Source organism: Littorina saxatilis, linkage group LG7 (genome assembly GCF_037325665.1).
Source record: "Littorina saxatilis isolate snail1 linkage group LG7, US_GU_Lsax_2.0, whole genome shotgun sequence".
Lineage (NCBI taxonomy): Eukaryota > Metazoa > Mollusca > Gastropoda > Littorinimorpha > Littorinidae > Littorina > Littorina saxatilis.
In genome coordinates this window covers 36,593,437-36,608,436 of record NC_090251.1, presented here as the reverse complement: position 1 = coordinate 36,608,436, position 15,000 = coordinate 36,593,437, and the positions used below count along the sequence as shown (strand labels likewise).

Here is a 15,000-nt window from a genome sequence, read left to right as displayed (position 1 = left end):
CGGGGGGGGGGGGGGGGGGCACTGAGATTTCCCTTTTACTTGATGATTGCCATACGTTCTGGTGACACGTTGATCTCTGACTCTGCATGTTTACACCATTAGGTTCGCTTGTCATTGAACAAGTGCTCACCAAGTGAATGTTACGCGATTAATCATTTGTACTACATTTCAAGAACATTGGCAGTCGGCAAAGCGTGAGTAAGGATATGAAGTGGGTTGCGTTTCAGTACATGGGAACGTTCGGAAGTGCGTTTATATTGAATTAATTAGCATTACATAGGCTTACACTTGATCAGTAAGCCAACCATGAAGACACTTAGTTCGTAGACTAAAACAAAGCAAAAAAAATCAATTAACTAAACAACTTTACAATGAAACGATAATTATCCTTGATTGCTCCTATTTTTACTCAATTTCTTTTTTCTTTTCTTTATGCTAGTATTATTATATTCCGAAACGTGCGTTTTTTACACAGCGAAAGGATGTTTTGTTGAGTATTGAGATTCCGAAACGTGCGTTTTTTACACCGCGAATTGATGTTTTGTTGAGTAGATCATCTGCCAGTCGCCCTGTAGTTCAGTTGGTAGAGCACGCACTAGTGATCCATCCGCGGGTCACGGGGTCGAATCCGGTCAGGGATGGACACCGGTGTAACACGAGAAAAGTGCTCCCACGAGATTTATACTCCGGAGTAAACATTTCGTACGAAAAAGTTACTCCCTTTACGAAAAAAGCACTCCCCCAATGCACGAGAAAATTACTCCCCAAGACAGGTGAGTTCCGAGTAAACATTTCGTACAAAAATGTTACTCCCCTGACGAATAAATAACGAATAAATTTTTTCACCCCAACACGAGCAATTTAACTTCCCATGCCAGGTGTACGAAATTTGTACTCCCTTGTCCCCTGTTAGTCTTGGTGGTGGAAGGGATGGAAGGAGGGTAGCGCGACATTCGTGTGCGCGAGATCACTTATTGGCATTATCCCTTCGTCCGCATCCCATTTTTGCGTACGAGATTTTTACTGGAAGTAAAAATAATGGGGAGTAAAAATTTCGTGGAGGGAGTAATTTTTTCGTGCCTTGGGGAGTTCTTTTCTCGTACGAAAAGTGTACTCGGAGTAAGAATTTCGTACGAAATATTTACTCCGGAGTAAATTTTTCGTGGAGTAAAAATGTCGTGTTACACAGGTCAACTTTACGTAAGTATCACGTTTCTACGAGTTGGAAGGATTTATGTTTTAGGATTGTGTAATTAATTTTGATTTTTGGATAACGGCTGTCCTGTTGGAAGCCAATGACGGAAGACTCGTGGGGAGAGGGAGGGCGGAGGGGGGAGGGGGGGGGGTGGGAGTCAGGGAAGGAGAAGGAGGGGGGTGTCGAAGAAGGTTTGGGGTGGGGTTGGGGGGTTATAGAGGGTAAAGGGGGACTGGAGAGAAGATGATTTGTTCCTCTCAAACTGCCCGCCCGTTGCACCAACAAACGACTTTGTGACTCATTACCGAACAAACGCCGAGTGTTGAAAGTGTTTATTAAAAGATTCCGCCTTCACACAAACTACGCCTTTCTTCTTACCATGCACACGACCGTTTTCCTATGATAACAAACAGAGCAATTTCCTTTTGATGCTCCACTTCTCACGCATGTAATTCTTCCATTTCACGAGTGTTTGTGGTTTGATGATAACGAGTGGTGTAAAGTGACAAAGAGAATTGTGTCGGCATGGTGTCTGTCTGAGATGTTTGCTTTTGCTTCACGTGCTCGGAAGCAACTCCCTCTCTCGGGGGCCTGTGTGCCTATACTTCATATCTTTCAAGAGCTCAGCGTGTATCTGTTGCGATTTTTTTGGTTGTATTTGTTGTTCAGGGTGGTTCTTTGACAATCGCGCTAATATTACGTTATGCGCGGTCAGTTAGACTAAACTGGAAATATATGCCATTATTTTATGGTTTGTCCAGAATTTCTGGTGTAAATGCCTTTGTAGAAATTATGTTACTGTGAGGTGCATGACATCTTCTGTAAAAATGTTAGCACTTATTTAATAAGGCGAAACAAAAATATATGTTGGCTTAGGGTAACATGACCCAAAACAATAGGGTCGGTAGGTCGGCTTTTAATTTTTTATTTTTTTTACCCTCGTTGTGGTTCGCAAAATGTGCCAGAGGTTGTTTTTTGGGGGATTTTGATTGAGAAATGAAAAAAAAAAGGTTTAAGGGTAGGCGGGGAAAAAAAGGGTCGGTCGGGTTACCCTAAACCAACATATATTTTTGTTTGGCCTAACAGCCAGGGACACCGACATGGACAGGTAGACAGACATACAGACGAACAATATATCTGCTGCGCGTACGCAGTGAGAGAGAGAGAGAGAGAGAGAGAGAGAGAGAGAGAGAGAGAGAGAGAGAGAGAGAGAGAGAGAGAGAGAGAGAGAGAGAGAACTTTGAACTTTGAACTTTGAACTTTATTACAGGAAAGATAGCATTAGGTCCGTAGGACCTTTCTTACAGCTAGTCCTGATCTAAGCAAAATGGTTATAATCGAAATGGGAATACATAGGAACAAACTTTTTATGATGAAACGCAGACACACGCAATAATAGTAATATAAGAATAAGATCATTCTTTACAGACATGTGATATACAGATATCACAATACGGGCAATACAACCATACATTATCAGAACACACACCAAGTTGACGCAAGACACACACATGCACATTTCAGAAGGATAGATCGAAGGCATACATACGTTTGAGCAACCAGGCACATCACATTAAAGTGATGTTTGAATGTATTTTTGCAGATGTGTTTTGAATGTTTTAAGGTTACTGATCGATTTTAAGCATGTAGGTAGGGAGTTCCAGACATAGGCTCCCGAGTATGAAAGACTAGTTTTAAATATGTCAATGCGTGGCTTCGGGCAGGTCAGATTATGCTTGAAGGTGGAATACCGAGAAGGAGTTGATTGAAACAAGTGAGTTAGATATTCGGGTGCTTGGTCACGTAGGATCTTGTGCATGAAAACTGATTTATTAAATAAAAGCTGTTGTTTAAGTTGAGGTATATTGAGGGCTGTCAGTTTTGCGTCAGTAGTTAGTGATGGGTCAGGCAGAATGAGTTTAGCTGACCTTCGATGACGAGAATTTATAGTTTTGAATAATGCATCACTACAGCCATCCCAGATGACAGAGGCATAATCAATGTGAGGTTTGATGTGGGCGTTGTAGAACATTTTTCGGGCGTCTAAACTTATGACTGACTGAAGTTTTGAGAGAGAGACACACACACACACACACACACACACACACACACACACACACACACACACACACACACACACACACACACACACACACACTCAAACACAGACAGAGTAAGAAAGAGAGAGATAGAGAGACAATGAGAACGTGAGAGAGAGACATTGAGAGAGAAAGAAAGAGACAGAGAGAGACAGACAGACAGACAGACAGACAGACAGACAGACAGACAGACAGACAGACAGACAGACAGACAGACAGACAGACAGACAGACAGACAGACAGACAGAAAGACCAACAGACCAAACCAGAAAACAACACATCAGACAAAACCGAACAAACCCAAAATTCACCACCACGAAAATGTGAGTACATTTCTACCATTGCACCATCGTGTCTATATTTCTTAAACACGCCCAGTCAAAGTGCCGAGAGTGCAAACAAACCGAAAGAAAGGGCGGCCATCTTTGCTGGGATATTTCAGCAAACTATAGCCCAGACAATGGTCATATCTTTCGCTTTGTGTGCTCAAATAGGCCTGGCCCTCTGACAAATCAGCACGAGACATTAAGGGGGGCCTGACTACATGAAAGAAAATGGATTGCTATTGAAGCCATGCCGTTTTTCTTAGTTTCCGCGAGAGCCAAGGCGGGTTTTTATAAGACAGTGAAAAGTTCGCGCATCTTAGAGATTTCATAACGATTGGATGGTTTTATTGAGTACTGTGTTTATCAAGTTATCAAATGCATTATATTAGTGCTTTTGTCAGCAAGAGACTTTCTTATTTCCGGATGCGTGTCGAATTCTGTTGTCCCCGCTGATTTCCAAATCGCAAGGAACTACAGTACATGTAAATAGATTAAACTAGAGCTTTGCTTGGTTTTTTTGCATACATGATTCCATGGCATTGTACAAACAAAATCAACGACGAATGAACCACTGCTTAAACCAAGTATGTCTAAGTCTAGCTTAGAGAAACGTCTGATATGAGAATATGAATCTCCCCATGAAACATACCAAGTAGTACTGATTTCATGCCACACAGAGTCACTCTTGAACGTACGGCGCTCAAGAGAGCTTTGCACCATTTATCACGGGCCGTGTAGTGGTGAACCCAGACAGCTTACATAGTGAAAGGCTCTAAACTTGACAACCCTTTGTCAACGAAAGACCGTTATCTTCAACAAAAGACGCCCGGATAAAACTGGGCTGAGCTAAATCCTGATATCTGTCTATCATGTCACCGAAGCAGGCACAGCAATTATTACCATTTGTCAGAAAGCATTGTATAGTACCTACGTATCTCTTTGCTACGGCGAATGTCAAGGGTAGCATTGTACTAAACAGAGCGTATAATTATCTTCGCGACGGCAAGCGTTGGACTGAACTCCGATGATAAGATCTGAGACACAGAGGGACGTGAACGTTCTAAATGAATACGACATGTGCAATATGGTAAGTGAGAGTTATGACGAACCGATCTCCTGGCACCAGAGACAATTAAGAGCATCGACATGAACAAGCGATGTTCATCCACAAAAAAGGATGATCGCCGCAAGCTCATATATATGTTCCTCAGTCCCCAAGGAACTCTAACTTCCTTAACACTTTCTACCCCACCGATGTTGACCAAGTTTTTTTTAGCCGAGACCATGCAGCTGTGCTGCAGCAGGTCCCTCAGAATTGTAATAACTGTAGAAACTGTGTATCAACACACGCTGGAATGCAGGCGTTAGATCGACGTTACAGGAAGCGACTGAAGCTAACAGTGATTTGATTTGATTGTTGTTGCTTTTTGGGTCCAGCGGACCATATAGGCCAAATCAGGACCCCAAGCTAACAGTCTGAGCGAATATATCCGTACCTGGTCAGATAGAGCCATATGAGTGGGTACGGATATATCCTTACCTGGGAGACAATGAGTTAACTAACTTACGTGCACAGTCATACACACAAACCAGCTTTTGTTCCTGGCCGGACATACTCCTCAGATCAAGACTGCTTTTTTTTTTACGAAGATAGATGACTTGGTCTCATAGCGTCAGCTTAGTTGATACAATGATAGTCGTTTCCACATAAGAGCAAGGATTAGGGATTGTGCAGTTTGTATATATATATATGGCTGAAGGAGTGACGTATTTACTGTGGGGGTTGGGCCCGACTGTATGAAGCTCCCGGGATGACTTTGGCACAACAACGCTATCTGTCTGGGCAAACATGGTCATGGTTAAGCTTTGTTCTGCAGACTTTCCCTTTTCTTTTTCCTGTTATAACAGTAGGCTTGCCTTCAGCTATCGCGATGTGTTGAAGTGTGTATGTTTAAAACATGATGATATTACAAACAGAGGCTTAGGCGTAATGACAACTCAAGGGATAACTTTCAACCGCCTGGTGTTCAACATTTGTTCTACTTTGAATTTGATTTGTTAACCGCTGCCATGGAAAATAACATCAAAACATTTAGTCAATAGAATGGCCAATGATAAAGAAACGGAACACAGCGCCTGTTTTTGCCGAGTCCTATGGGCTTGCCGAAACCGTTCTCAACCGTATTTGGATATCCGGGAAAAAATAAGGAATACATTGCAACAATTTTAATGTCATCACTAATTTGTTCATTCATTGTTAAGCCTCCGAGATGAAAGACAATTTTTACTGTTGAGACCAGTGTTTGCAATACTTCATCACCATCTCAAATGCCCTCTTGTCTGAAGCACCGGGTTCGCTGACATCTTATACTCGCTACAGAGTTTATGTTGAGTTTTGTTATAGGCGGCTATTCATATATATATATGACTAAGTGCCAAAAGGTGCTCACAGAACAGAAGACGACTTTGTTTTACAATAAAAATGTTTCTAAAAACGTGTGTCTGCTGAAAATTGGTGTGTGTGTGGATGAATGTGCGAAGAGATAGTGGACATAATTTCGTGTGTCTGACTTGAACGGTTTTGAAGTTATCTTTGTTTAAAGTCAAAAATAACGCCAAAACCGGCCATCTGAAAAAGGACATCGTGATACCTCGTGTTTTGAATATGCCACAGAAAAATAACAAGAAGCACAAATGAATTGCATTTAGTTTGATTGAATGCCTGAAACATCGCTTTACAGACGAGACCAAACGTCAAATCTAAATCTCGAGAGAATTTTTTTTTTTCGATAACCGAATTTTAAGGTGTCGCACGCAAGATGATTCGTCATCACGGCATACATTTTTCAATCGCAGATATTTACTAAATTTCTTTTTCAAAAACTCTGGAATTGATGTCGACACGTCAAGCGATAACGGTGTATCAAACTGCTGTCTTTCAAGTAATCCAGCAAAGACTGCAGAACTTTTGAACAGCATTTTTGAAAACGATTTGAAAATTTCGTCATATCTTGCGTGCGACAAAATGTTCGGTAATTAACGGTTATTTTCTTTTAAAAACAAAATTTACATGTACAAAGATCTACTTCATTTACGGAACCACGTGACACATTCTGTGTTCAAAATTTGTGAAGAAATCACGAACCACGATTGCGCTATCAAGTGTTGAAATTATGTCGTCAACATCTTTTCAGATCTTGCGTGCGACACCTTCTTGCGTTCAACATAAAATGTCACTACCTTATCGAGTTTAATGGGTAAAACTAACTATTTGTTGTCTTAGTTTAATCTTCTTAATTAAAAGCGTAATAAAACCGAACTTCTAAGATGAATTTTAATTGAGATTAGCGAAAGAGCGGGCACGCAAGTCGACCTTAAAGTAAAAGAATGATAACACGAGCGTTTGTCGTGTTGTCTTGCGTGCAACACATTGTCCAAAAAGGAAAATGTATATTTTTCTCAGACGTTTTTTAAGTTGAAACCTTGAAACTTCACACACATTTGGGGTTTAATCGCCCCCATGCATGGTAAAAGTCTTGTTGACCCTTGTCAGATTTCAAGGTCACGGCTGGGTCACATGTGGTTCAGAAAACGGATGAAACATATTTTTTCAGAGATTTTTGAAGCTAGAACCTTCAAACTTCAAACAACGCTTTTGCTTAATGATTGTTCAACATGGAGAATTCAAGGTTGATCCTTGAGAAATGTGAAGGTCATAGCAGGGTCTCGTGTGGGTAAAAAAAAAAACATAACCTTTTTCTCAGAGTTTTTCAAAGCAAGAACCTTGAAAGTTCACATTTTTGGGCTTAATAGCCCCCATACACGGTTAAAGTCTTGTTGACCTTTGTCGAATCTCAAGGTCACATGGGCAAATCAAAAACACGAAAATGCATCATTATCTCAGTTTTTTTTAAAGGGAGAGCCTTCAAACATCACACAACTCTCAACTCCGACTTAAAGAAGTTAAGGTAGATCCTTGTCACATGTCAAGGTCACAGAAAGGTCTCGTACGGGTAAAACAAACAAAACAAACAGATAATATTCATTTTTTCAGCTTTGTTGTTAGCTAGAATAGAGGCACATGCCACCATTCCATTCAACATGACTCATAGAAATGTATGATGTATGACGTAATTGCATTGTGTGTAATGACGCGGCTGCCTCTGTAGTTATTCCAGCCTTTGAAGAAATGGCGTTTTTCCTTGCTTGGACACATTTTTCCTTTTCTTGGATGTTTCAGGAGTTTGGGTGAGTTTGGTGTATATGGTTGAACACAATTTAAAATTTGCATAAAAGTGTATTAAAATAAACAGTGGTAGCCAGTCTCACCTGTTGTGTCGACAATTTAATCTCTTTTGTGTGACCTCAACTTGACCCCTCTGAATGCTCTCAATCATGGAAATTGACCACACTTTGATTATAACCAAACAACATCAAAACTTTGGAATGTGTGAAGTTTCAAAGGTGTTGCTTAAAAGGCGTTCGTGAAAATGACAATTGTATGTGTCTGACTTCAATGCGACCCCGCTGCGACCTTGACGTTTGATTTTATCAACCAGACTTTCATCATGTGTGAATGACTTCAAACACTATAAAACTAGTTGAAGAAATTGACAATTTTTCAAAGTTTAAGCCAGATGGCACTGCTGTGACCTTGAAATTTGACAAACATTAACCAGGCGGTCACCTTTTTTAGAAAATATCCTTAAAGGATCTTTAACCTTACTGTGACCTTGGAATTTGATGAGGTTTAATTTAACTTGCGTAGTGTGCCAAGTTTCAAGGCCCTAGCTTCAAAAACATATGAGAAAACCTCATTGAAAAATGTATATGTTTGACCTCAACGCGACCCTGCTGTGACCTTGACTTTTTCAACCAGACTTTAATCGTGTGTGAACATTATACACTAGAACTGTGTGTATTTTCAAAGCTCGTGCTATAAACGCGCTGAATAAATTGAAAATATTCCACATTTGGACCAGATGTGACCCCGCTGTGACCTTGAACTTTGACAAAGATTGCCCAGCAGGTCACTTTTAATGAGGTTTTATAAAAATGCTGAAAGTATGTGAAGTATGTAAAGTCTAACTGATCTAGTATTAAAACATGTAAGACGTGACAACGACAATTTTCCAGTTTGCAAAGGAAATTTAACCTCGCTGTGACCTTGAAATTCAATGTTGTTTAATGTGATGTGCACCATACCTGGAGGTCATTATACTTTGGTTGTGTGCCAAGTTTCAAAGCCCTAGCTTTAAAAACGTGCGAGATAACCTTAATGCTATGACTCAGTGCCGTTTTGAATGATATAACGAACAAAATTATCGTTATTTGTAAAATCATTTGGGTAAATTTATCTTTTCTTTTCGTAATTGGGTTCCAGCATCTGTTGTCTTAACAAAAATCACAATATCAGTCGTGTTTGTCAACTTTTATTTTTTAGCCCCTTTGTCCGCTTTTCGTGCGCACCTTTTGGCACTTAGTCATATATATATATATGTGTGTGTGTGTATGTGTGTGTGTGTGTGTGTGTGTGTGTGTGTGTGTGTGTGTGTGTGTGTGTGTGTGTGTGTATATATATGCGTGTGTGTGTGTGTGTGTGTGTGTGTGTGTGTGTGTGTGTGTGTGTGAAATCAGAAGTATTAGAAACCCCAGTCAATAAAATAACGAGAGCAAAGGCATGGGATCCAGTATTGTGTGTGTGTGTGTGTGTGTGTGTGTGTGTGTGTGTGTGTGTGTGTGTGTGTGTGTGTGTGTGCATGTCTGAGCTGCACCTACAGCAAGATCTTGGCCGTTTTGGTCAGTCGCTCGCAGTATACTGATAAATGTTACCAAGATTGATATCCGCACATACATGACTGCTCAAGCTTTCTCTGTAACTCCCCACCCTCAACAACAACAACAACAACAACACCACCACCAACAACAACAACAACAACAGCAACAACAACGACGACGACAACAACAACAACAACAACAACAACAACAAAAGGCAGCCAAATGAAAATGGGTCTATTTTATGGACCATCTTGTAAACCTATATAAGGACAGGAGTCCTGATGACGCATCACGTGTTTCGCATAACGTCACAATAGTGAGACAACGGTGTCGCTTTACACAATCCATACAATTCCCTGTTCTTTTTCTAGTCTGCCGACAAAAGATACCCGGAACTCGAAATCTGTATACACGTTTTGTTGTTGTTGATGTTGATTTTTTTAAAGGAGCTTTGTTTCATTTAATCTATATTTTTTAGTTCTTGTCGTCGTTCATCAAAATTGTACTGTCGCGTTTACTTATATTGCTGCGGTTGCTATTGTTGTCGTTGTTGTCGTTGTTGTTGATGTTGTTGTTCTCCAGTATCTGCTGTCGTTCAAATGAAGGGATACTTTGATGCTTGCTGCACATTTCTCCACTTTCTAGTCTTCACTATCTGCTGTTGTTTTAATGAGGGGATATATTGATGCTTGCTGCACAATTCTCCACTTCTACTGTTTCCAGTATCTTCTGTCGTTTCAAAGAGGGGATACTTTGATGCTTGATGAGGGAATATATTGATGCTTGCTGCACAATTCTCCACTTCTACTGTTTCCAGTATCTATTCTGCTGTCGTTTTAAAGAGGGGATACTTTGATGCTTGATGAGGGAATATATTGATGCTTGCTGCACAATTCTCCACTTCTACTGTTTCCAGTATCTGCTGTCGTTTTAAAGAGGGGATACTTTGATGCTTGATGAGGGAATATATTGATGCTTGCTGCACAATTCTCCACTTCTACTGTTTCCAGTATCTGCTGTCGTTTTAAAGAGGGGATACTTTGATGCTTGATGAGGGAATATATTGATGCTTGCTGCACAATTCTCCACTTCTACTGTTTCCAGTATATGCTGTCGTTTTAAAGAGGGGATACTTTGATGCTTGATGAGGGAATATATTGATGCTTGCTGCACAATTCTCGACTTCTACTGTCTCCAGTATCTGCTGTCGTTTTAATGAGGGGATAATGTGATGCTTGCTGCACAATTCCCCACTTACACTGTCTCCAGTATCTGCTGTCGTTTTAATTAGCGGATACTTTGATGCTTATTACACATATGTCCACTTCTAGAGGAGGAATGTATGTGTAAGCAGTACTCCTGTAACCTGGCACGACAAATCTGTACTTTGTGCTTTTGTCTTGTACCCGGGGTATCGCATGTCCCTTCATCCGCCTTTCTTCTCGCACCCGGTTTTGTTTCCCCCCCCTGTCTCATGGGCGATCACTCGACACCTTGTTTTCTTTGCATAATGTCTCCTTGTGCGCCTTGTTTGTGTTGTCTGGTCTGTGACAAACAACCCCAAGGAAGGGGGTTTACAATGTACATTGTGTAGCCTCTCTGTGGAAGGATTAGGGTGATCGCTTGGAGAAAAAGAATTCCCAGTAGGTCCAAGAGTGTTTTTGTTGTATTTCACTTTTCTTCAGGGAGTGGAATGTTTGTGAGAAAAATAATTGAATTGTGTTTCTAACCAGATTTATTAAGTTTCGTGAACTTCCGTTTGGTGTCCGTGTAGAAATTCATGAACAAAGACTAGGCAAGGCAGTATGACAAATTTTGACGCAGCAGCATTTTTCTCTTACATAGCTGTCTGATAATCAGAGAAATTGAAAAATGTATCATACCTCCAGGCGTTTATGATAATGAAAGGAGATTCAGGAGACATTTTGATTTTTTTTCATGACTCATTGTTGTTAACTGCTGAGTGTTCGTAAACTTTTCTTCAATCAGTGAGTTGTGGTCCGAGACAATTAGCACTTATACTGAAGGACCCAGTCATTCGTAAAATGATTGTTAATTTGGCTTTGGCAGATTGATTTGCCGTGGACGGACATTTACTTTATGAGAATCGCCCATTACTGTCCGAAACAACAACACCACCCCAGGGCTGTTTCGTTTTGAAGGGACGTCTTGACTTAATGTGCGCATTTATCTGCCATGGAGTACAATGTTCAAGATTTGACCGAAAGGTAAGCAACCTTAACAACATCTAGCTGTATTTGATTTTGATTTTATCGATTCTGTCTGTTTTCGATATGATGTATTGATTTCGCTTCTGTTGTTCTTCATCTTAGTCTTCTCGCAGTTTTCTGACTTGTTCTATTTGCATAAAAAGATAACTGCAACAGTATATTTTTAGATATAATACTTCAGTTGACTGGATAATGTTATCTAGAGCTGGGATATCTTGATGGTTTGTTATCTTGCATGGATACTTGCTGTTATTAGCTTAGGTCGTCTTTCTTTCGTTCTTTCTTTCTTTCTTTCTTTCTTTCTTTCATGTCTCTCGCCTTTCTCTCTTCTTTCTGATTGCCATATTCAGTGGAATTAGCAAAGGAGCCAAGAAACAACGGGGGAAATGAATAAATAACAAAATAAAACTAAACAAACAAACACACAAACAAACAAACAAACACAAAACCAAAAAGAACTTTGTTTTTATTCCGGTCAGCATTTTCTATTATATGAACATACCTGCACATTTGTTTACTAACAAAGACTCTCTCTGTATTCCTGTCTACGTTTCTATGTCCATATCTCTGTGTCTCCGTTGAAATCTGTGCATCAGTTTTCACATGTTTTTTTCTTTCTTTCTTTGTAAAACATCGATGAATATCAAGGCAACATGGTATGTCAGAGTGCCTCGTTCTATCTTTGTGGTCGCGTGTCCGTTCTCCAGCCCCCGTCCCATCACCCCTACCGAAAAATCGGTGCTAATTATAAAACTCCGTGCCGCCAGCTTCGCGAAGTATACTTCGCGTATTCGACCTCACCCAGTTTAAGACAGGCTTTATCCCATGTAAAAAGCCTTGCCAGATCTGGTTTAGGGCACTGGGGCGGGGATATAGCTCAGTTGGTAGCGCGCTGGATTTGTATTCAGTTGGCCGCTGTTAGCGTGAGTTCGATCCCAGGTTCGGCGGAAATTTATTTCACAGAGTCAACTTTGTGTGCAGACTCTCTTCGGTGTCCGAACCTCCCCCCGTGTACACTACATTGGGTGTGCACGTTAAAGATCCCACGATTGACAAAAGGGTCTTTCCTGGCAAAATTGCTTAGGCACAGTTAATAATTGTCTACCTATACCCGTGTGACTTGGAATAATAGGCCGTGAAAGGTAAATATGCGCCGAAATGGCTGCAATCTACTGGCCGTATAAAATTTCATCTCACACGGCATCACTGCAGAGCGCCTAGAACTGTACCCACGGAATATGCGCGATATAAGACTCATTGATTGATTGATTGATAGTGTGTCGAACAGTTCATATGGGCAGGATTGTGCCTTTACATTGAATAAACAACCCAACAACAACCAATTAATGCCGTGAACAATCACACAGCTAAAAACAGACTCTTCCAAAGCTTTTGAACACCAAGTAAGATCTCCTGGGAAGATTTTAACGTCCGAAACAACCATAAACCGCGCTCGCTACAAACCGAAAGGGATGAAGTGAATTTGTAATTCAACTTTTCCCTGCATAAACCTTACCATAAACAAGCCATAAACCCGGTGGGAGTCGGGCAGGGATGGTTGCTACCCCCTGCTTTATTTGGCCATATTTCACGCCATCGCCATTGTTGCGAAAGCGAGTCACATCTGCCTTTGGGTGTGTGGGGAAACAGTTATTGTTGTTTGTCATATGCACCTGGTTTGGTGACGATGACACAAAGGTACATTAAAAACATGTTTTTTTTAGGTTTTTTTTACAGAATTAATCATTGAAGTGGCTGAATGCCTTGCAAAACATTTTTAATTTATTGAGACGTAAACACGTGTGAAGCTTAACTTGAGAAGACTAGCCGCGAAACTTATGTAAATGTGGGTGAGCAAGTGAATTAGCGAAAAAATGAGTTGCTGAGTGGATCTCCCTCCGTCTCTCTTCCCTCCCTCCCTTCCCTCTCCCCTCTCTCTTCTCTCACACTTACTCACGCATGCACGCATGGAAACAGATATTCTCTCTCTCTCTCTCTCTCTTCTCTCTCTCTTCTCTCTCTCCCTCTCTCTCTCCCTCTCTCTCTTCTCTCTCTCCCTCTCTCTCTCCCTCTCTCTCTCTCTATCTCTCTCTCTTTCGCATGCACGCACACAGGGACGCAGGCAGGTACGCACGCACGCACGCACGCACGCACGCACGCACACACACACACACACACACACACACACACATACACACACACACACACACTCACACACACGCGCACACGCACACACATGTAATGTGAAATGTATATCTTTGAAGACATGAGGTATTATGCTATATAATATTATATTCTATTCCAAATGAATGATGAGGATGACACTGCTTTTCACCGATGGTAACTTCATAATGCAACAAAAGCATCTGTGCAGAACTGGTTTAGAAGCCCAGACAAAGATATGCGTCGTACCAAGTCAAACAGGATGCAATGTATTATGAAGACAGCACAAAGATTATCAAACGTTTATATGCAAAAAGTTTACATAAATTACGTATACGTTTGTGGAATGTTTGTGTTTTTACTAATAGATCAGTATGTCGGTGGATGGCAGGATGGCGGTCGCCTGTATAATGTGTGTGTGTGTGTGTGTGTGTGTGTGTGTGTGTGTGTGTGTGTGTGTGTGTGTGTGAGTGTGTATGTATGTGTGTGTGTGTGTGCGTGTGTGTGTGTATGTGTGTGTGTACGTGTGTGTGATTACGTGCGACTGAGAGGGCGTGTATGTGAGTGTGTATGTGTGTGTGTGTGTGTGTGTGTGTGTGTGTGTGTGTGTGTGTGTGTGTGTGTGTGTGTGTGTGTACATGAAGCGTTCGTGCGTGCATGCATATGTTTGTGTACTTGTATACCTGGGTACTTCACGTGTGTAAATAAATAAGCCTAAAAAGAGACACTTAAAGTTCAACTTAAATGTCTTCATCAAAGAGATATTATACGAGAGTGTGGATGGTCGAGGTGTAAACAAACGAAGACAGGGAAATCGGGGCAGGAAGAACACCCTAAGGTACAAAGAATTACGGTTAACTTCAGAAAAATCCAGTTTGAGAGACGAGAGGGACAAAAGGACTAGAATAGACAAAAATTGCATTGTATAAAGAAATAATTGGAGACCATACTACCGTAACGCAGAGACACTTTTGTCACTAACAATAACCTGAGTGAAACTACAAAGGGGCAACTGAACAGTGACGAATTTAAATGCACACTCCTTCCCGTAAAAACAGTTTGCCTCAACATCTCTCATCATTAGTGTCTAAACAGTGGCACCTACAGCACAGACAAACCCCAAAATCAAATTAACAAAATAAAGGTTCTCGCATTAAAATCGACCCCAAAAACACCCACAGAAATGCAACAACGCGTCATGTTTCGCA

At 40.9% G+C, this 15,000-nt stretch overlaps 1 protein-coding gene and 1 long non-coding RNA gene across 5 annotated transcripts in view; one reads left to right on the top strand and one right to left on the bottom strand.

Annotated features, from left to right (window-relative positions):
• LOC138971340 (uncharacterized) overlaps positions 1-15,000 on the bottom strand; it is a 165,043-nt gene that overhangs the window by 66,290 nt on the left and 83,753 nt on the right. The gene's annotated exons all lie outside the window — the stretch shown is intronic.
• LOC138971330 (transcription factor SOX-6-like) overlaps positions 11,168-15,000 on the top strand; it is a 328,814-nt gene continuing 324,981 nt past the window's right edge. For 2 of the 4 annotated variants that reach the window (XM_070344053.1, XM_070344052.1), the window contains exon 1: positions 11,171-11,626. In XM_070344053.1, coding sequence (XP_070200154.1) covers positions 11,595-11,626 — 32 coding nt within the window. In that variant the 5' untranslated portion in view covers positions 11,171-11,594. Of the gene's footprint in view, positions 11,627-15,000 lie in introns of all 4 variants that reach the window. The other 2 variants (XM_070344051.1, XM_070344050.1) reach the window with 2 other exon arrangements.